The sequence below is a fragment of the Trachemys scripta genome, chromosome 5, assembly GCF_013100865.1.
Source record: "Trachemys scripta elegans isolate TJP31775 chromosome 5, CAS_Tse_1.0, whole genome shotgun sequence".
Taxonomy (NCBI): domain Eukaryota; kingdom Metazoa; phylum Chordata; order Testudines; family Emydidae; genus Trachemys; species Trachemys scripta.
In genome coordinates, this window is record NC_048302.1 from 34,772,959 (window position 1) to 34,796,957 (window position 23,999).

The 23,999-nt window shown below is 42.8% G+C and overlaps 1 protein-coding gene across 18 annotated transcripts in view; it reads right to left on the reverse strand.

The window, feature by feature from the left end:
• The window catches only part of CAMK2D (calcium/calmodulin dependent protein kinase II delta), a 266,772-nt gene that overhangs the window by 110,865 nt on the left and 131,908 nt on the right, over positions 1 to 23,999 (reverse strand). For all 18 annotated transcript variants that reach the window (XM_034771697.1, XM_034771680.1, XM_034771682.1 and 15 more), the window contains exon 4: positions 3,861 to 3,915. In XM_034771697.1, the coding sequence (XP_034627588.1) occupies positions 3,861 to 3,915 (55 nt within the window). The remainder of the gene's footprint in view (positions 1 to 3,860; positions 3,916 to 23,999) is intronic.

Below are 23,999 nucleotides of genomic sequence, written 5' to 3' on the forward strand. Positions count from 1 at the left end.
TTTTCCAAACTAAACAAACCCAATTCTTTCAGCCTTCCTTCATAGGTCATGTTCTCAAGACCTTTAATCATTCTTGTTGCTCTTCTCTGGACCCTCTCCAATTTCTCCACATCTTTCTTGAAATGCGGTGCCCAGAACTAGACACAATACTCCAGCTGAGGCCTAACCAGAGCAGAGTAGAGCGGAAGAATGACTTCTCGTGTCTTGCTCACAACACACCTGTTAATACATCCCAGAATCATGTGTGCTATTTTTGCAACAGCATCACATTGTTGACTCATATTTAGCTTGTGGTCCACTAGATCCCTTTCTATCGTACTCCTTCCTAGACAGTCTCTTCCCATTCTGTATGTGTGAAACTGATTTTTCCTTCGTAAGTGGAGCACTTTCCATTTGTCTTTGTTAAACTTCATCCTGTTTACCTCAGACCATTTCTCCAATTTGTCCAGATCATTTTGAAGTATGACCCTGTCCTCCAAAGCAGTTGCAATCCCTTCCAGTTTGGTATCATCTGCAAACTTAATAAGCATACTTTCTATGCCAATATCTAAGTCGTTAATGAAGATATTGAACAGAGCCGGTCCCAAAACAGACCCCTCCGGAACCCCACTTGTTATGCCTTTCCAGCAGGATTGGGAACCATTAATAACAACTCTCTGAGTACGGTTATCCAGCCAGTTATGCACCACCTTATAGTAGCCCCATCTAAATTGTATTTGCCTAGTTTATCGATAAGAATATCATGCGAGACCGTATCAAATGCCTTACTAAAGTCTAGGTATACCATATCCACAGCTTCTCCCTTATCCACAAGATTCATTATCCTATCAAAGAAAGTTATCAGATTGATTTGACACAATTTGTTTTTTACAAATCCATGCTGGCTATTCCCTATCACCTTACCACCTTCCAAGTGTTTGCAGATGATTTCCTTAATTACTTGCTCTATTATCTTCCCTGGCACAGAAGTTAAACTAACTGGTCTGTAGTTTCCTGGGTTGTTTTTATTTCCCTTTTTATAGATGGGCACTATATTTGCCCTTTTCCAGTCTTCTGGAATCTCTCCCTTCTCCCATGATTTTTCAAAGATAATAGCTAGAGGCTCAGATACCTCCTCTATTAGCTCCTGGAGTATTCTAGGATGCATTTCATCAGGCCCTGGTGACTTGCAGGCATCTAACTTTTCTAAGTGATTTTTAACTTGTTCTTTTTAAATTTTATCTGTTAAACCTACCCCCTTCCCATTAGCATTCACTATGTTAGGCATTCCTTCAGACTTCTCGGTGAAAACCGAAACAAAGAAGTCATTCTTTTTCAAAGTACATAGTGCTATAATACCACTTCATATGTTCAAAGCACAGCTCCCATTGACTTCAGTTGCAGCAGTGAGTGCTCAGCACTTCTGCAAATCAGACTTTCAGTTTCAAGTCAGGCAACCAGAAAAAGAGGAATTAGTGTCCGTCTATGAAAAGTTTGCTTGAACAGATTTGTGTAGCATCACACAGGAATTCTCTGCAGACGCAGAGACAGAATGCAGTTCTGCAGGGCAGCACTGAACTGCTTTAGCCATGAGACCATTCTCTCTCTTCCTGCAATCCCTGCCTCACTCATTACAAACCTTCCAATTTCTGCAACAAATGAAGCTGGGGTCTCACAGACCACAGCCTCATTCATTGAACAACACTGATTTGTCTCCAGAGCATGTCCATCATGTGCACTGAATGAGGCAGTGATCTTGTGGAAAAAAATAGTACATGATCATGTAATTAAGCACTACATCACATAATGAACACACACAAGGTGGCTGAATTAGGTAGAGCTCCACAGGCAACCTTAATTTTGGCATTTCCTAAGTTTGAGTGCTTGACTTTGCAATCTAAATAACATTCTTTTAACACAGGTTTTTTAGGTGTAATTTCCTAGGTTTTAAAAACACAAACTGAAAATACAGAAATTCCATCATATAGCATATGGACATCAGTAGCTTCTGTTGCACAGACTTGTGCCATTTAAGCTAACAGAGTAACCGATAGCAGTAGTAGGCTGTCATCCTTTATGTGGATCAGCACTAGAGGGGGATGAGACATGCACTTTGCCAGTGGGTTTCACAGACATTTGCTGACAGCAAAGGAATGGCGAGACTCAGGCATCTTGGGTTCCATTCCAGATTCTGGTGGGGTATGTGCTCTAGTGGGCACGATTCTTCTACCCATTCCCCTCAAGATTGGTCCCTTCTATTCCGTCCCCTCAAACCAGTTCCTGTCCGAGTCCTGTTTCTTCCCCACTCCTGGCTCCTCACCCAGTGCCATTCTCCTAACTTAACTAGTCCTAGTCTCCACTGCTGTGGTTTGTCATCCCAGCCCCAGTCGCCTTGCTGAGCAAGTCCTATTCTCACCCATCTGAACTCCCTGTTTTGGTTCCAATCTCCCTCACTTCCAGTTTTCTTGCCCAGGCATTCTCAGTTCCCATCCCACTTCCCAGATCCTCATCTGATCTGTTGCTCTCCCACCTGCTTCCAATGCCTGTCCCCATAGATCTCATCCCTACTGACTTCCACTCCAGTATCCATCCCTGGGCTCCTCATCCAACCTCAGTGTACTTCCCCCAACTCCTTGTCCTAGTCTCCTTGCCCATCCAGGCTCAGTTCCAACCATTCTCAACGACAAGTCCCAATTTCCCTCCCCCCGGCCAGACTAAGTCCCAGGATCTCCAGACCCACCCTCAAGTCCAGTTCTTGTCCCCTTTGCATCTGAGTCAGGCAGCAGCTTCCTCCTCCACACTGCCTGGATTCAGCAGGGAAAATAGAGGCAAGAGAGTCTCACTGCTCTCAGTTCTAGTGCATGGTCCCAGTCTGGCCAGCAGCAGCCCTGGCTGGAGCATATCCAACATGCATGGATTCAGGGAAATTAGTTAAAAAGCTCCAGCAAGTCTCTATTGAGCATGTGCAAAATGAAATTTCTCAAAAATGAATACCTTGGCCAAATTTTCATGGATTGCCACAGGGATGGCAAAAGGCACATCCTTACCACATCCCTATCTCATTCCTTCAAAATTTCAAGCATCTGCTTCAAAACATGGAGGCACTAGAATTTCTCAAACAAAAATAAAAGTTTGCCAGAATTTGTTTAAACATGAACACCACAACATATTTTCCCCTAGTTTCACTCTCAGAAATATCTGAACTGTTTTGGCTAAAATTCTCCCTCAAAATTCATCTTGAGGTAGACTCCCAGCATAGAAAATTTCAGCCTGAATGGTTCACGTTTGGCAAAGTTATCAGCAACTGAAAACAAGATCTTTTAACATGAAGTGTTGGGCAACCTTAATGATAGGTAACACTACCAGTCCCATCTATAATACAGTATTCAGTGTACAGAACTGATAACATTTTGTTATATGACTAATATATTACATATTATACACTTATAGTAATTCTAAAATCCACAGATAGTAATCACAGGATGGGCTAGTTTGTTCTGAGATAATGAGAAAATCCTTTATTAAACTTGCTAAAAGTCAAATTCAAAATAAACAGAATTTTGAGCAGCTACAGCTATGGGGGGGAAAATCACAACTGTGATTAATAACTTCAAAACATATAGCAGTTTGGTGTTAGTTTAAGCTGATGTTTAAAATACATTGAGGAGGGTTTTCAACATTTGGATATGCAAAGCTCTGCACATGCTGTTATCACAGTGACATATACAAGTCAGATGTGTACACACAACTGATCAGTTATGCATCATCCTGGCCATGTGCATGCACATCATTTTATGAGCTTATTTTTGCTCCTAAAAATTTTGAACATCAGGTCCCCGGTGTGCTTTTGTTATACAAGCATACACATGGCATATACTTACAAATCAAAGACTAAGTAATGGAATCCTTCTTCTGATATGCTGTCATGAAGCCGCACTATTAAAAGAAGAAAAAAAAAAAGAGAAACAGATTTATCTCTCATGACTGTTTAACTCTACCCCAGGTTTGTTGGTTAGTTGGTGTTGTGTTGTTCTTCCACCCTCTCTCCCCAACCCTTTCTCAAGTTGTTCTTTTTTGCTTAGGGCTTTTCTTCTTCATGAGATAAGAAACAAAACTGTCCATGTGATTCACTCTGTACTTATTTCTAGTGGTGCCGTGTTATGCAAGAGAAGCACTCTGTGATCACTTCCTATCCTCCCTCCCCACAACACACATACAGCAGCAGGCATGAGCAGCACTTTGCCTCTGCCCTTAGTGTGTGATAGAATTTCTGCAAACACCATCTGAAAATATATTACATTAATATGAATGCCAACCAATTCCTTTCCCTTGACAAAGACTCTCTGACCAACAGTCTTTGAAATAAGAGTGTACAAAGGTTTCCAACTGTTGAACTTCAACTATGTTAGATAAACGATATTAGTAATAAAGGTTATTTTCTCAAAACTATTAACCAGGAATATAAAAATAGTTAAGTGTCAACTAATGCTAGATTTCAGCAGAACAAACTACTCTAAGCATTGTTTTAACAACTAAAATGTTCAATAAGCAGACACAAATATATGCCAGGGGATTATAACCGGCAGAGAAACAAGAAAGCATTATCTTTTGCAGGCTTCATTGTGAATAAATCAAAAGCATTTGACTATATAAGAGAGAGATGAATAAAATAAAATAAAAAAAACCCCAAACCCACACACTTCAGTTAATATTACGAGACACTGGCTTTATGTAAGTAGAAAGTAGCCAATGTTAAAAACAAAATTGTTGCCTATGCAGATAATTTATTATGTTGTTCTTGTCAGTTTCTCAAAGTCTAGCTAAATTAACTGCCAGCAGTTTCAGTCCAACCCTCATTTACAATGTCCAAACAAATCATCTGATTTAAGAAATAAGTAATTGCACTCTACAACACACTGAGTCAAGTCCTACCAAATAGAAATACAACACATTTTCCTTTCCAAATCCACTCTTTTGTTCACTATACATGTTTTTGCTCTTGAGGTACTAATGGAGCAGTCTTCTGAATGAAAAGGGTATGGCTTGGTGTGAACTCATTTTCTCTCTGCCTTTCTAAACAGAAAAGTGAAGAGACTACAGAGATCATCACCACCACTGAAGACTCTGCAAAATTGGTGGGTACATCTCACTGCAATAAAAGACCTATGGCATGGCCCATAGTTAGTGGACTTCGGCTCATGGGCTGAGAGGCTATACAATTGCAGTGTAAACCTTTGAACTTGGGATGAAGCCTAGGCTTTGAGACCCCGCAAGGGGGTTGGGTCTCAGCTGACCTGGGCTCAAAGACTCAGTGCCATGGTTTTTTATATTGCAGTGCAGACATAGTGTGTGCCACATACAGCAGCTTTTCACAGGCTGAGCACTGGCACCCAAAAGACACTGAACCTGAAGTATCCCAAATGATATTTGCAATATAGAGTAGCACAGTTGATCTTCAGAACTCATTGCCATCAGTTATGATTCAGAACGAGAGCTTTGTTGGATTCAAAAAAAGGATTAGCTCTCTCTATGGATACCAGAGCAGTATCGTAGCTAGCGGGGTGCAGGGAAAGCAGCCGCTTCCCCTCACCCCTTTTCCCAAAAGCGGCGCTGGCCCAGCACTGCCAGAAGAGCCATGGGGGGTGGGGGGCGGCAGGCACGGACGGAGGAGAGAGGGGGCTGGCTCCTTGGCCATCGCGCCCCACGTGGCCCCAACATCGCAGCAGGCGCAGCCACCTCCTGCGGCGGCTTGGAGGCCAAGCGATCCCCGCCCAGTGCCGGAGCCGGGGACGGGATCGGCCGGGGACTGGCGGCGGCGCAGGACAGAACGTGAGCGGCGGGAGTCCAGTGCCTTGCACTGGCGGGTCCCCTCCGGGCGAGGGGCTCCCCGGGGCTGGGCCCACAGGGCAGGGGCACAGGCTGCGCTGTCTGGACGGGGGGCCCTGGCGCGGCGCAGGAACCTGGAGCCCCAGGCGGGGGGACAGGTGGGGATGGGCAGCGCAGCCTGGCGGGGGACACCTGCAGAGCGGTCTGGGGAGGAGAAACTCTCCCGGGACCGCGGGGGGACAGGGGTATCCGCACCCCCGGGAAGCCCGCAGGAGTCCTGAGCTGGGCCCCGGGGTTAATCTGGGGGGGAAATGGGAGGAGCCAAGGGGGGGGCGCCTTTTTTCTGTTTGCTCCCCCTACACTTAGACCCTGGCTACGCCACTGTACCAGAACACCCAAAAGTGTTACTGGTAAAGATTAACAAACAAACAAAATAAAATTTTGGAAGGTACAGATGCTTCAGAGTATAAGCCAAATTCGAACTAATGAGGTTTATGGATAATTTTTCACTTTGTGGATGTCATTCCACAATTATCTGGTGCAAGATTTCTTGAACCTTCCTCTGAAGCAGCTGGTATGAGCCATTATCAGATACAGGATACTGGACTAGATGGACCATTGATCTGATCCAATATGGTCATTCCTATTTTCTTATATTCCCAGAGCTGTATGAACTTTTCACAATGCAACCTAAATAATATGAAAAACTGCCAATATTAGATACAAAATTACATTAGTAGACATTTGGGACTGCCAATATTTCTCTGAAACTCACAGCAAAATTAACAGGTTTGTGAGTTTCATAATTTTGCTATGATTTCATAATGAAACTTGAGAAATTGGTCTCTGTTTGGAGTGAAATGAACTGTTGTGGACTCTTGTGAAATCTTATAGAATATAGGGAGCTTAATGGAACTCACCATTACGTTATGTTGGGTTCAAATGAATTATTTTTTTTATAAAGTAGTGATTACTAGGCAAAGTAGGTGAAAAATTATACCCTGCAAAAGGCAGATATCCTCTTAAGCTATAATTGTATGTGTGCATTCTCCTCCTGTAAGTCAACAGGAAACAAGAACAACATTTTGACAACTAACCAGGTAGGTGTGGATATGCTGTAGTTCCTCAGAAATACATCATGGTTCAAAGCTAAGTTCACACGCCCTACAAAGACCCTTCAGCCATAATACTAAGACAAGCGTACAAAAAAGAAAGATAAATGGTAGAATTATAACATGATCTGATTATAATTATTAGGGGGGATAACATTATAGAGTATATAAGTATAATGTGCTCTCTCCGTTTTCATAGAAATCAATATTACATTTTGCTGACATGCTGTCCTTGTGTGTGTGTGTGTGTGTGTGTGTGTGTGGGGAGGGGGTTAGGGGATGAGGAAAGGTTGCTACAGTAAGAGGAAGGATTTTGGATACGGCACATCCTTCAATATATATTATATTTACCCTATTCTGTCATGTTTTCTCTATTCTACTATTGTTTGTTTATTTTACTGCACCCAAAATTGTGCTAGGTGCTTCACAGCAGACAAAAAGAGACGTGATCTATGCCAGAAAAGTGTTTACATTCTAAGGATTCTGCAAACACCTATACAGATTAACTTTACACACACATGCAGAATCCCACTGAATTTACTGGAACCCTTCACACAAGTAAAGTTATTTATGTGCAAAAGTACTTGCAGGATTCTTAGCTATAACTAGCAAGGGTGACGAGTAGGCAGTAGATGGGGTGCAAATGCATAAAGGTCACAGAAATGTAGTCATGCAGTTGCAGTGCAGCCTTATGCACATCTTGACTGTTCTAGTCTGTTATGATTGCAAAGTGATATTTTATAGGTTTTTAAAAAGAATTTTATGACTATGCATTTAGATAATTTTTCCTCCGCAAATTTTTAATTTAAACATAAATCATTTATATTTATGTGTAAATCAGAGTCATCCCAAACTCCTAGAAGCTTTTACTTGCTTCATTTTCCTTGACAGGATGTTTTACAAACTTGACTGTTCAAAGGGAACTTCAAGAGATGTGAAACCATGTGTAGAGCCCGACAAAAAGGAGTGTTGCAACCTGTGTGAATGGGAACTGACATATTTCACCCAGCTCTGATAGTGAGAGCAATAGAGCGATCACTGCTTGTACATTTGCACAGGTTACTCCTCTGTTTCATTAAGTGTCAAACACCCACCTCAAAAGACAAACTAAGAAATCTCCAACAAATTCAATGCACTTTTGAAGTCACATATAATTCTTTTTAGAAACTAAAATAGTGTAGGCCTGTAGGCTTATGAAAAGTGTCATATCTTTTCAATATGAAATAATCCAATTGCATTACAGCATTCAGCATACTGGATCCTTTCATTCTAAACAGGTGACCGATTAACCCTTATAAAAATGGCCACCACACCCCTCAAAACTGTTTGTTCTCATGGTTTTCCAAGTGGGGGCAGTAGGATGAAGATTAGATATGGTTTCTATCAGTGGAGAACCACAACAGGTTAGGACTCGTACCTGGAGTCCTGCCTGCCCTGTTTTGCCTCACCACTGAAAGAAAACTCCCTTATTTCCTGCATATACCCTTCACGCTCTGCCTCCACCTGTTGGTTCCCCATTAAATTGGGATACTATCAATCAGAGATGGGTTACCTAGGAATGTTCATCTGTTGGGGGTCAGGAGGGAGTTAGTACACAGACTGAGGGAACTAGCAAAAGGGTTTAGAGGCACCATGGAGTTCTGACAGGGTTTTGGTAGGGGGAAGGAAATCGAGAAGAAAACAAAAATAGAATGGATAGGGTCTCTTGTACAGGGGAGGGAGAAGCAGGGGAAAGGACTTAATTAGCACACAGGTAACTGGGAGCATACCTTTTGAGAAGCACCTAGCATGAAGGACAATGAGGGGCATTAAATCTGTAAAATAAGGAATATAATGTAGGACAATATCCCGCCTCCCCTAAAAAAAACACCTGTGTCCCTCCACTGGCTCCCAATATCCCCACTTAGACTTCTCAGTCTGTCTCTCTCATATTGTCTATTCCTCCTACCTGTTTTCTGCCTCAGACACGAGTGATGAAGGGCTACAAGTGAGTAGTCAAAGTACTGGCAGATCATGGACTTCAAATCTATTCCAGGGCTCCATAGTAGCAGTGGAGGAATGTAGCAGTAGAGGGAGCAGAAGGGAAGGAAGTGCACACCAACTATACCCACCAGAGCTCAGCCAGATTTACAGGCATCTACAGATCAGACAGCCAGGACAACCAGGAGGATTAGTTTCAGGAATGTCTGGGGAAATGGTGGGTCAGCAGGACAACCCTCCCATAAAATCACCTTGAGGAGTAAAATCTTGAAAAATGTGAGATGCTTGAGAGGGTTAGTTAGGACCAGAGGACAGTGGAGGGATGAGGAGCCTGGGAATGAGAGTATACTTCTAATTTTCTTCGTGCTATTCACTATTTACTAATCCACAGTACTCTACTGGTTAAGAGGTGCATGTAAAATTTTATATTATTTTTCTGTTCAGGAACCCTTCCAACACCATTTATCTTCCTTCAAATTAATTTGAAGACATACACATGGGATCACCAAATACTATTTTTCATTAATTTCTGCCAAAATACCTTAGAGAGGATTTCTACAAGAATGAACTACTGTGACAGTCTGTACTCTTATGTTCACCCTTTTTACAGGACTATGATAAATTTTGTACAAAGTATGCCTTGTGAGATGGTATTTTAAAATGTATAATCTGCTGAACATTACTGTCCTGGTAAAATGTGTGGGGCAACATCGTATGTAAAGTTTATCTAAACCAGTGTGTATTTGGACTGAAGTGTTTGGAAAACTCTATTTGAGATAACAAGGCTTGTGCATATCATTTTCTATTAATGAAATCACAGACTTTATATGAGCTTGTGTTGTCCAGGAAGGTGCTGGGCAGTACAAGATGCACATTTCTGTGGGGGAAATCTGGGACTGGGAATTTGCTGGTGTCACTCTGTAATGTAATTCAGGGTGGCTATACTCTTGAAGTATAGCTGGGAGTAACTTACATGATGGAGGCTGTATGAGAGCAGGCCAGTGAAGCAGTGTAAAAGGCACCCCATGTTGGAGAATTGAGGGGACACAACTAACTGTTCAACAGTCCAGATCGTACCCTGGGTAATGTCACAGCTACTCAACTGCAGAATCTTTTAAATCACATTGCAGAAGAACTGTGAAACAATTCTTAAGTGTTTTTAATTATTAATTATTATTATCATTACTACTTAAAATGATGTGACAATTTCCTAAGCTAATTTCACTACAATAAACTGTATTGGCATCAATGGTTGAATGAACAAAGACAACATTGTTCATAGAACCAAATACAGACTCAGGCAACTCCGAAACCACTTTGTAGTCAGAAACTATGTTTATGAAGCAAGCATGAGGAGGAGGATTTTCAGATTTTCCCAGATGATAGCTTAATATATTGAATAATATTTCCATGCATATATGAAATTTTTAAATAGAGAAATCAAATAAACTTAACTTTTTTCTTAGTAACATTTTGCTTTAGAAAACATCTTATACAATACTGAAGAGAAAAACAGTTCTTGGCTGACTCTCTGTCCAGAACTTCTGCTGAATCAGAAAAGCCAAGTCTGTAGGTCCAAATCAGAATGAATGGATAGTTTGGCTGGTTCTGCAAACTAAGTATTTCCTGCTTCAGATGCATTGCTTGCCATGAATGGGGTATACACAGAAGATGCTCCAGTAACACATATCTATTCATTCATAGCCAATGCAGGAACATAAGAACTAAAATATCAAAGTCAAGAAAGTAACGTAAATTATAAAACATAATGGATATTAAAAATACTTAAACACCAACAGTACAGAAACAGGAGGAAACATAGTTTGGATAAAGACCGCTTATTTTGCATCTTCCAGCTCCTCACATTGGCTTGATTTTTTCAAAGTACCTTTATGGCCTATAGTTATTTCTGTTTGTTATTTACTGCGACCCAAAATTCTGCCTCTTTAAGAGCCAGAGACCTGGGGCCAGCCATCCCTGTTTGTTTATCTGAAGCAACTGAGGAGGAGACATGTGTTCCCGCTAAAGAACTGGGCTGTCAGTAAGAAAGGAGAAAGCAGGAGCATTAGGAGGTTCCCTCGAAGCGATTTCCAGAGTCCCCTGGAAGGAGAGGCAGTGGGAAACTGCTGCAAAAAAGGGGCTTCCCGGGAGCACGCAAAGAAGAATTCCGCAGAGCGGGAAAAGGGGCAAAAAGAGTGTGCCAAGAGGGGCCAAAGTTATGGTTTCATATATTTAGTTAGGACATGGTATGACCACGGTTGAAGATCAGAACAGAAAAGGAAACATTAGAGGGAAAAACGATCCTTTGTGTCCGATTTCTTATCTATTGGACACTGTCAGATTTGGAGTCTTTATTTTTGGACCTCAAAGGCATATATTTTTCTTAATAAATTACCCCAAACAAATGTGTTACTGAAATTAGGAGTTTATTCTTTCAATGGACAATCACATCCTCCAGGAATCCAGAATTTGATAGGAACAATAAAGTCAGACAGTAGATTAGTTCACCTAAAAGTTCCCTTATAAAGAAAAATAATCACATCTAAAAAGTGGTGCCTAGATTTCTTTTTGTCATACTGTTAAACAAAACGATCACAGTATGTGGAACAGAGAACAATGATAAAGTGCATATCTGAAAGAATCGCTTTGAAAAAAAATCCATTTATTTTAGCTTCTGATTATACCAAGAACAATGAAAGTAATACTTCGATTTGCCTCACAAATTGTGCTTTGTGAGTCACATTCTTCTTGTATTTTAAATTAGTAGCTAATTATCTCCTATATACCGGTCTCCTATATCCAAGCCAGACCTCTCTTCTGATAACTGCTAATCAAAATCCATTCTTGTTAGCCAAATATCACTAAGATTAGGAACTAGTACCCCAGGTAAAAGAAATTTGAACTCTACCTTCGCATGTACGACTTTATTTTAAACCTAGTATGTGCTACAGTTACTGTAACAGACTTCAGACATCCAGAACACTAAAATGCATGCACACTGTCACAGTTCCGAGCAATTGTGCCTGTATTCCTGATCAGTGGCCCAGCAAGGGCACCCACTACGTTCCTCAGCTGTTGCTTCTCTTGAGTGGAGACTTGTGTCCCTCTGGCTTCCAACTGGGGTATTTCCGGGCTGCACAGTTCCCTGCCTTGCCTTCACTGTGTATTTCCCAGCACAGGTAGGTTTCTCAAGGATGCATGCTTAGTTTCTCTTTAGAGATGGATATAAGAGATGCAATTGCTACAGATATACATTACTGCATAGACTTCCTATGCAAGCCTACTTTATTCTTAAGGTACGAAGCATTACAGAGAAAAAACAGTAAAAATATTAAATATCCTACACAAGTATCCTACACACATGTCCTACATAAGCTTACCAGAATAACACCAACCCTAACATGGATTCTGGCAGGACAAGTCATTCCACCCTCCAACCTTTGTGATTTCCAGTTCACCACACATTCATCTCAGAACAAGCACACTCAAAACATGTTTAGTTGACCCTTTTATACAGATATGGGGTCTTTGATCTGGAGTTTCCAGAAGCAGGTAATTAGTACACAATGGGTCTCTCCTGTCCAGCACTTATCTTCAAAAGAGTGGTTTTGGAGGGGAGAATTTACATTCCCCTTACCCCAAGGTCAGATATATTGTTCCAAAAAGACCTTTGAAGGTCTTAATACCTTTCAAAGATTGCATTAATCTTGTCTTCCTGCTAAAGAAGTTCCATACACTCTCACAATAGTACATAAACATTTGCATTTCTAATTCAATGTACCCCAAAGGTATTAACCCTAATTCACTAAGACTGAACATAATTCAATAAAGTTCATTCAGGATATTACAGGATATTATTGTCAGTCTGTCACACACATCACAGAGAGCAGCAGCACTTGTTAAGACTGAATGAAATATAAACCATGTGCCACAGACAATGAAAGTGTGCGAGTTAAACTGCAGAGGTCCCTCCTACTAAAGAAGATGCTCTAAAACTTCTCCAGTCACCCTGTTTATTAATACAGCATGGAAGGGAATTAATAGGAGTGCAATTACATTGCAATACTTCCAGCCTTATTTTACATATGGAGATGAAAAATAAGCAGGATCCATAGAGTCCCCTCTGTTGCCCACCCTAGGGTGTGTCGCTTACCAGCCATCAGTGCAGATCAGTCAAATTAAAGCTCTAACCTGAATTAGTGTATTACTAGAAAGGCACACGCACATTCATCAGTAATGAACACGGAGCTGTAAAAGACCAAGAAGGCAAACAATGTTTGTTGAAAACCCACAGCCATTTCCTTTAGGAGTACTGTACATTCCTGCAAAAACAACAAGGAGTCTGGTGGCATCTTAAAGACTAACAGATTTATTTGGGCATAAGCTTTCGTGAGTTAAAACCTCACTTCTTCGGATGCATAGAGTGAAAGTTACAGATGCAGGCATTATATACTGACACATGGAGAGCAGGGAGTTACTTCACAAGTGGAGAACCAGTGTTGACAGGGCCAATTCAATCAAGGTGGATGTAGTCCACTCCCAATAATAGATGAGGAGGTGTCAATTCCAGGAGAGGAAAAGCTGCTTCTGTAGTGAGCCATCCACTCCCAGTCCCTATTCAAGCCCAGATTAATGGTGTTGAATTTGCAAATGAATTTTAGTTCTGCTGTTTCTCTTTGAAGTCTGTTTCTGAAGTTTTTTTGTTCAATGATAGTGACTTTTAAATCTGTAATAGAATGACCAGGGAGATTGAAGTGTTCACTTACTGGCTTGTGTATGTTACCATTCCTGATGTCTGATTTGTGTCCATTTATTCTTTTGCGGAGGGACTGTCCGGTTTGGCCAATGTACATGGCAGAGGGGCATTGCTGGCACATGATGGCATATATGACATTAGTGGATGTGCAGGTGAATGAGCCCCTGATGGTGTGGCTGATGTGGTTGGGTCCTCTGATGCTGTTGCCAGAGTAGATATGGGGACAGAGTAGGCAACGAGGTTTGCTACAGGGATAGGTTCCTGGGTTGGTGTTTCTGTGGTGTGGTGTGTAGTTGCTGGTGAGTATTTGCTTCAGGTTGGGGGGTTGTCTGTAAGCGAGGACTGGCCTGCCTCCCAAGGTCTGTGAGAGTGAGGGATCACTTTCCAGGATAAGTTGTAGATCGTGGATAATGCGCTGGAGAGGTTTTAGCTGGGGGCTGTATGTGATGGCCAGTGGTGTTCTGTTGTTGTCCTTGTTGGGCCTGTCCTGTAGTAGGTGATTTCTGGGTACCCGTCTTGCTCTGTCAATCTGTTTCCTCACTTCCCCAGGTGGGTATTGTAGTTTACGAATGCTTGATAAAGATCTTGTAGGTGTTTGTCTCTGTCTGAGGGGTTGGAGCAAATTCGGTTGTATCTTAGGGCTTGGCTGTAGACAATGGATCGTGTGATGTGTCTTGGATGGAAGCTGGAGGCATGTAGGTACGTATAGCGGTCAGTAGGTTTCCGGTATAGGGTGGTGTTTATGTGACCATCACTTATTTGTACTGTAGTGTCCAGGAAGTGGATCTCTGGTGTGGACTGGTCCAGGCTGAGGTTGATGGTGGGGTGGAAATTGTTGAAGTCCAGGTGGAATTCTTCAAGGGCCTCCTTTCCGTGGGTCCATATGATGAAGATGTCATCAATGTAGCGCAAGTAGAGGAGGGGCACTAGGGGACGAGAGCTGAGGAAGCGTTGTTCTAAGTCAGCCATAAAAATGTTGGCATACTGTGGGGCCATGCGGGTACCCATAGCAGTGCCACTGACTATTCCTGCCTGTATCTAGGACAGGAGTGGGCAAACTACGGCCCGGGGGCCACATCCAGGCCTTCAGATGTTTTAATCCGTCCGAGTTCCCGCCGGGTAGGAGGGTCCGGGGCTTGCCCCGCTCCAGCCGGGTGCGGGGTCAGGGGCTTGCCCGCTCCACATGGCTCCCGGAAACAGCAGCATGTCCCCCCTCCAGCCCGTACATGTAGGGGGAGCCAGGGGATTCCGCATGCTGCCCCTGCCCCAAACATCGTCCCTGCAGCTCCCATTGGCTAGGAACTGCGGCCAACAGGAGCTGCAGGGGCGGTGCCTGAGGACATGTTGCTGCTTCCAGGAGCTGCTTGAGGTAAGCAACACCCAGTGCCTGTACTCCTGACCTCCTCCCGTGCCCCAACCCTGATCCCCCTCCCGCCCTCCAAACCCCTTGGTCCCAGCCTGGAGCACCCTCCTGCAGCCCCAACCCCTCATCCCCAGCCCCACCCCAGAGCTTGCCCTCCCCCCCCACACTCCAACCCTCTGCCCCAGCCCAGAGCCCCCTCCAGCACCCTGAACTCCCCATTTCTGGCCCCAATCCAGAGCCCACTGGAGCCCTCACCCTCTCCTGCACCCCAACGCTCAATTTCGTGAGCATTCATGGCCCGCCATACAATTTCCAGACCCAGTTGTGGCCCTTGGGCCAAAAAGTTTGCCCACCCCTGATCTAGGAAGTGTGATATAATTTTTTTTTTTAAAAAGCTACCAATGCTCTCCTTTTTCATCATTTCCCATGCCAGGGAAAATAAACATACAAAAACCAAAACCCAGCGGTTTCTACTGTTAATAACAATTTATTTTTAATTTTTTTCAGGGTTGCACTATTAATTTAAGCTCACATCATTCCACAAATGATCACCTTTCAATCAGTGAGCAAGTAACAAGCTGTTGGATTTGAAACTATGAGATAAACCAGTGCAATACTCTCTCATTGATCAGAGACTTGGCTTCTGCAATCATTTTGAAATCACTAAGATCAGTGTTCTGGGGTACTACCTGGTCTATCTCAGTTGGCCTGATACATTTCATTTAGTCGCTTAAGAACAATTTCAGGTCCCTTGTTCCATGGACAAAGATTGATCCAGATTCAGTGGAACTGGTTTTGCTAGGGAGGGAAAGATTTGGTGTGTCTCTACATCCCCAGGACTCAAAATTGTACCATGTAGACACCTCTCTAGAATCACTATGGCATGACTCCTCCCCCTACCAAATGCATTTGGGAAGAGAAAGTCTCCTCAGCAGAGCCAACATGAAACAACACAGCAGAAGTTGCAGCAGTGCTAGGGCTTGTCTACACCACACAGCTTTTAGTGACAAGGCTGTGTCGACACAGCCTTGTCGCTAAATGTCAGCATGTGTAAACGCTCTTTGTCGGCAAAATACTTCCAGCCTTGCAAGCGGCGTTCGCTTTGTCAGCAGGAGAGCACTGCTGCCGACAAATCCGCATTCATGCTGACGCTTGCCATGGCAAAAAATTTTTTTTGGGGGGGGGGTTGTTAAGTACCCGTGGAAGACAAAAGTTTTGTCGACAACTTGGCAGTGTAGACAAGCCCTCTGAAACAGATGATGACATCAGACTACTTTAGACAGTTTTCACTCTAGAGTTCTCGCCCCTGTGCTGATTGACTGTTTGCTCCACCCAGCCACTTCCTGCCCCCCCCTTGACACACTTCAGCCTCACTCCTGCCCTATGTGCTCCACTTTTTCCTCCAATATCACCTCTTCCTTCCTTTGTCTTTCAGCTCAGCTAAAGCCTCCTAACACAACTGTATGTTAATTTTAATCGGGATCCAGACACAGCCATGATACAAACACACAGCAGCAGCACGTGTGCTGTGGAATAGAGGTGGCAGCCCTCCAGGTTACTGTTGTACAGATGAGGGAAGATATACGGCAACTTCCCTACACCACAAAACTGGGGGAAGGGGAGGGTAAATGCATTAATCACAGATCAGCACCCTCTGGGTTTCATTGTTGACTCGCACCAGGGGTGCTGGAACTGGGGGTGCTGCCACACCCCCTGGCTTGAAATGGTTCCCATCATATACAGGGTTTAGAGTTGGGTTCAATGGATCTCAGCACCCCCACCATAAAAATTGTTCCAGCACCACTGACTGGCGCTACTGAACTGCGTGTAGAGGAGGATTTCTTCCTCAGCTCAAGCCTCTGAAACCCAGTGAGATATTTGGCAATACTGTTAAAATAGGGATTTGCCCTTCACAATGTCTTTTTTACTGCCACATCCTGTAATTCCACTCATCTGAGTCCACGAAGGTTTGCTGCTTTCTAATAATAATACTAGCATTTACAGTAGATAGCGCTTTACAAGCATTAGTTAATGAGGGCCCTTGTCTAAGGGATTTGAGATATTTAGAAGCTAATCTGGTGAGATTAGCTATGGTACAAATGCTTAGGAGCAACTGATTTTTGGAAGATATTTACACTGTGATTTTTCTGTGATATTTTGTGTATCTAAAATAATAATCTTCCACCATGCTGACAGAGTACACATATTGTATATTAAAATATTTATTATTGTTTGCAAAAGCCATTTATTCTTCAGTGCTGCGAATGAACCTATCTTCAGCACTGATGTATGAGAATTGTACAGCATTCAAATTCATTCAAAAGATAAACAACTTTTTATTATAGCACCAGTTCACAGTCATTTATGCTCACAATTGGATAACAACCCTCTTAAAAAGCATATTCACTAGCATAATAGGAAAAAGCAGCAAAAAATCATTAGGCATGTTAATAATTGGACAGAATGCATTTGTCCCAGAGGCACTGTATCATTAAATGTTAACTTGTATGAACAAAATTCCACCTAGTCTAAAAATACTCAATTGTGACTAACAGCCAAGTGTTGGGGGGACAGAGGGCTAAATTTTTGTATCCTGAGTAAATGACAGAAATATTTTGACTTAGAGCCTCCAACAAATTCTGCACTCAAATTTTACACCATTACTCAACAATAATATAATTTCACCACTTTTTAAAAAAAATAGTTTTTCACTACATTAACTTGGGCAAAAGACTCCTGCGATGAAGACAGAAATACAAAATTATCCCAAGACTGGCACATGGAATTAGTGGAATTGAACTCTCATAAAAAAAAATGTTGGGCCAGATACTCAATTGAGAGTCACACAAAGGCACTGAATTCTAGCCACAAATGACCAGTCAAGAATTTCCCCGGTGCATGAGAAGGCCCTGCTGCCATAAAGCTAGCAAATGGAAAGCCTGCATGAGACCACTTCTGAAATGTAGGGTGCATATCATAGAAAAGAGGGTTTGGGAAAGAGCAAGTAGGTTGTGTGGCCAGGAACCCTCTGAGATGCTACATTAATGGTGCAAGTTAGGGTTACCATATTTTGAGTGTCCAAAAAGAAGACACTCCACGGGGCACGGGGCCCACCTCCAGCCCCGCCCCAACTCCACCCCTTCCCCAAGTCCCCGCCCCAACTCCACCCCCTCCCCTGCTTCCCGCGAATATTTGATTCGCAGGAAGCCTGAAGCAGGCAGCAGGTAACTTGGGGGTGGGGGGAGGAGGCGCGGCCCAGTCTGGCCCCCCCAACCGAGCGGCTCCCTCCGGCGGCCGGCCCCGGCCCCAGCGTCTCCAGCCTGGCTCGGCTCCTGGGGTGCCGGCCCCGGGCCAGTCCCCGGCCGAGCACCCCCAGCCCCGCACCCCCGGCTCAGCACCCCCGGCTCCCGGCCCAGCACCCCCGGGCCCGCACCCACGGGCCCGGCCCGGCCCCGCACCCACGGGCCAGCCCCCGGCCGAGCACCCCCGGGCCAGCACTGCCGGCCCCGGCCTGGCCCCTGGCCCAGCACCCAGTGGCGCCGGCCCCTCCCTATTTTCCCGGACATGTTCGGCTTTTTGGGATTTGCCCCCAGACGGGGATTTGAGGCCCAAAAAGCCAGACATGTCCGGGAAAATCCGGACGCATGGTAACCCTAGTGCAAGTTAAAGCAGCCCCACACCTCAACTCTTCTTAAGATCAAGGAGCCAATGACCAACTCCCTGGCACTCTTGTCTGCACTGACTGGAGTTCGGGCATAGGACCTCATCTGACCTAATCCACAAGTTGCTAAGCGATCTGCTAGAATTTAATTTGATTTGGGAAGACATAAATAAATTATGAAATACAGACAGACATTGCATGAGTTCTTATTGTATGTGAGAAGTTTTCAGGGAGAATAGCTGCGACTACCTGGACATATTTTTTCTTCATTTTGTACAGTACTTTCAGTATACATCATATACATACTCACACAGCTTCTGAGAGAACTGCATTCTTAAACCCTTTCTCATGTTGAGTAGTACCTTAATTAATTAAAAATCCCACTGAAGTCAGTGGAAACAGGGGGCATAAAATCAATGGTTTAAAAACAAATTAAAAATACAACTTTTAAAATATAAATCAGATTTTAATTTAAATTAAATACACATTTTTTAAAATAAAACTATTTAAAATTAAATTTTAAATTATAATAACCTGAGTTCAGGCCTAAATTTACTACAATCTATAAAAATCATTTAAAGTAAATGCATTTTAAAAAATTAAGCAGTATATGCTGGGTGCTATATTTAAAATAAAGTCAAACCACTGAACTGGCGGAAGTCATTGGCTAAGCACCTGAGTTTGTTGAAGTTCTAAACCAGCTTTTGACAGCAGTAGCCTTTTATGCAGATGTGGAGAGAATATTTTTTAATTCAGCTCAATGTCTCGTTCAGCCAACAGTAAGAAACCAATGGGAGTTGAAAAAGTAGAAAAGTTTGTTGTCTTCTTCCAATCTATTTATAATAACTAGGTGTGAGAGCTTGAGCTCTACTAGATCTAATATCTTGAAGGACCTGGTGACCAGAAACAATCAGTTCAATTCATAAACTACAGATACTCTGTTTAATACATCAGTTAGTTTTAAAAGCAAAACATGTTCTTACAGACTTTTTGATAAGCTATTGTTCTTATGCATCCAGCACATTTAAGGTAGTTTTATTTTACAAATAAAGAATTTGAAAATGCTGGTTTTGTGTATTTTTAATTGAATTTCAATTTCAATCCAAACAGAGATTTACACAAAGCACAAGTAAAAAAAAAATAAAGTTTAATAAAAAAGAAATGCATCATTTACCATCTAACATAAAAATTGTCAAAATTAAGATCTGAATAAATATAAGTTATATAATTGCTTAAATAAATATGTATAAATATAGTGCATTCTGATCAGCAAAAAGCATAAAATTTACTATATTTAGTTGCAAATCAACATATTTTAATGGTTACCAATCAATGAGAATCAGCCTTTCTTTAGGAAAACAACTAAGAGGTACAAATGCAAAAGAAGATTAAAATTGATTATTTAAAACAAGATTTCCTACTTGCTGATTTAAATGAAACCACTTTGAATGTGAATGCTCAAGGAGTAAGATACTACTCAATGTAAGAACATCAGAATTTGGCGTATTGTGTTTAATAACTGCACTTTTAACATGCATTTGCAGAAGGTAGTCAGAGTACTGTATTTGGGCAGCATTTTACTTTTTGAACACTATGCAAGTATTTGAATCATTACTTATATTTTTGACTGGTTTCTAAACATTGGACCAAATTCTGTTTTCCATTATTCCCATGGGACCCACCAACTTCAACTGAGGGCAGAATTTTACTCCATGATTAACGAGACATTGAGAGCCACCTAGTGATCTTAATTACATCCATGCAACCCCAATGAAATCAAAAGTTGCATGAGTATATAAAGCAGAATTTGTCTTTTTTATGTATAAAATCAGTCTCTCTCTATGTGCTTATGTATGCCTTACCTTTTCGCTTCCTTCACTGTTGCATTTATTTATTTCTCTTTTCTAATCGAGATTAGATAAAATGGTAAGTAGAAATATGTACACCTTTTGCATTAAAGCCAAAATATACTCAATTTGAGGTTTTAATATGGTGTGATAAATTGCTGAAGATTACAGGAGCTTTGCCACTGACTTCAATGGGTCCAGATTTTACCTCGTGTGAATCTTGAGCACTACTTAGACCAGCACTCCCCAAGATCGATGCTCGCAGACAAATATAAAACTAAGTCTCTAACTGCGACAATTACAATGAAAACCTTCAAAATTTGAATAGAGTGTAACGAAATCAAAGATGTTTGCCTGAGATTGCAGAGAGCCTGAAACAATAACTTTTAGAGGTGTAAACTACTAACTCAGATGCCAACATTGATAGTAAAAAATGTTGATATTTAAAGTATTTCATTGCTAATGAAAGTATGTAAGCAAAGAGAGGATGTGTAATAATATAACGGCCTATACCAGAATTTCCGGAAGTGTTAACTAGTGAAGGACTAAGTACAGGACAAGGAAAATGTATAAATTAAGATTAATAGATTTTGAACACCACATAGAAAAACTAAAGAGAGGGAATGCAAATAGTTTCACTTTACTGAAAGAAGGGCTCAGCTTTCAAGTTTGAGTAAGACTGGCTTAGATCACCCCTTCCTACCACATTACCTGTCTCCATTCAACATATCTGGTCTCCCCCTCATGTCTTCTCAGAAAGAGGCCTTAATATTTGGACAAAAATGTTCAAATATCTTCTAGCGCTGATTTCTCACACCATAGTGGAAACTAAAAATCCATATGCAAGGACAGACTTTATGTCCTTCACTAATTAAAGGTGCAGTGCTTTGTCTGTCTTGATGACCTGCTGCATAGCTCTACTTTCTACGGTATAGAAAATATGGATTTGGAAGGAATCTTATGACCCTTGCTTTTCATAGTATGGTTGGTTAGTATGGAATCATCATGATGGTCTGGGGTTTATCAGCTGCAGAGACCCATTAAGAAGGGTGAGAGTACAGAACTGATAAGAAAAGCTCACTGAAGAAGAGGGCAAAAGACAGAATGAAAAACTGGATGAAATCTACTGCAATGGACAAGTTCCCCTGCATATGATACTCAAACAGACCAAATCTACCCATTAGCTACTGCAATGGGAAGATAAGGTTCTCTCTCCTCCCACTGTACACTTTTACCATATCCAAATGGGGTGAAAAAGTTGGAACACCTTGTGAGGGGTTCCCCTCAGGGTGCCACCTGGAACTGGGGTACCACTGAGCCCACCTAACTCACCAGCCTGGGCTCCCTTTACACTGCACTGCTGTGACAGGCTCTCAAGCCCCCTCCAGCACACACACATGTAGGGACACACTCAGCTGCAGCAGCACATGGATGCCGAGATCAGCTCTGCATGGAATGGCTCAGCTACGGAACTGCCCAGTTACTTAAGTGCACACAAATTATACCGTCTTGTTCTGCACCGAGAACTGTACAGCATAAACTCATGAAATTCGCCCCCTCCTTCAATATGGAGAGGAATATATACCGCTTTCTGCCCCAAGTTATCATTTCCACGCACTGGTTTTAGACAAAACGAAAATAAGTCTTAACTACAAAAGATAGATTTTAAGGGACAGCAAAGAGATCAAAGCAGATTACCTAGCAAATAAACTAAAACACTATCTAAGCTTAATATACGAAATAGATTGGATATGAACTGCAGAGTCTCACTCTAAATGATGATACAAGCAGTTTGCAGAGATTCTTGAGGGCAGGGTGAATAAAGACACAAGTGGCATTATAGGTTTCCAGGCTGACTGTGACTCTGATTTCTATATCAAATTTGTTCAGTGTCAGGTTGGATAAAAATCAATGATTTTTTTTTATTTAAATCAGATTTTTTTGATAAAATGCTTTTTGAGGAAAACATTTACCTAAAGATAGTTTTAATGAAGACACATTATAGCTCAAAGATATCTCATCATGGAATAGGGATTATAAATTCTAATTCTTTAGTATGAGACAATATATTCATGTAATGTTTAAGAAAACTTCCAATAGTTCATGGATTAGAAACCCAATCTTATGTGGTTGCAGGGGCTTCTGTATAGATTATTTAGGTTAATCTTTCTATCTACCCAATGGGGACTCAGTGCTCAGGCTAGAACAGGGATCTCAAAGTTGTGGCCCGAGAACCTCCCCACTGTGGCCCGCAGAAACTTTTTAAAAAGTTCTTTCATCCAGCCCTCGTGGCTGCGGGCCGAGGGGGTGGGTGGGTAGCAGGCAGGAGGGATCCACATGCCCCTCCCCCCAACGTTGCTCCATTATGCTGCTTTTGGGACCTTCCCAGGGGTTGCAAGTAGCAACGTGTCATTCATAAAACTTTTGAGGTCTGTGGCCTGGGAGACATTCATCTCAGGCAGCTTGGCTCCCTGCAAGTGGTTCCCTATCCCTGCTGTTGCTGGCAGAGCCACAGAGGAGAGACCCATGCAGCCACACTGCTGGCTCTGTCTGCTGCAGGAGCCGCCCCCCACAACTCCCATTGGCTGGGGGAGAGGGACAGAGATACCATCACTAGTCGCCGGGCAGAGTCAGCCATGGAGGCAGCATCTTCAGTTGCTGGGCAGAGTCATCTAGGGCAGCATGAGGCCAAGGGAGTGAGGGAAAAGGGTGGGAAACGGGCTGGGAGGTGGTGTGACTCGTGAGGCTCCAATGACAGCATAAGAGGGCACGCTGCCTCCGTACCCCCTCCCCAAGCGCTGACTCTGTGGCCAATGGGAGCTCCGGGGGACAGCGCCTGCACAGAGGCAATGTGCCTGGTGCCTGCAGATGAGATAAGGTGAAGATAAGAAGAAAGGAAAGAGGTTCTTTCTAGCTGTTGGCACTACAGGTCTGTATAATTAAATGGGGCCCTTTATTTACTTTTTTACCCACTGTCCCATGTAATGTTGGTAGGTTGTGTAGGAGAGGGCCATCTCAGCAGGAGCACCAGGAGGCACTGAACCTGATGGGAGCATAATCCCAGACACAATCCCAGGGAGGGTCAGAACCACCCACTGCCCCATCTCTTTAGGGTAGTAGCCAGGCTCCTCACCCTCTGCATCTGACCAGTGGGCAGACATGACTGTGCCTCCTCCTCTGATGCTTTTGTGCCCAAGAGGCCCAGCCCAGCAAGGTCCTGCTGTCAGAAGAACATGGAGTGTGGGAAAGTGGAGCAGGATCTGCCTCCTGGTGGGATGGTCTTGGTGAAGGTGCTTGGTGGTCCTATTTCTATTCTTGGCGCTGCCTCTATCAGTGATGTCCTGTGTGACCTTGGGCAAGGCCTCAGTTCCCCAGCTGTCACACAGGGATAATAATAACCCATTGTGCAAGGATAAAATAACCCATCTCTCTCTCTCTCTCTCTCTCACACACACACACACACACACACACACAC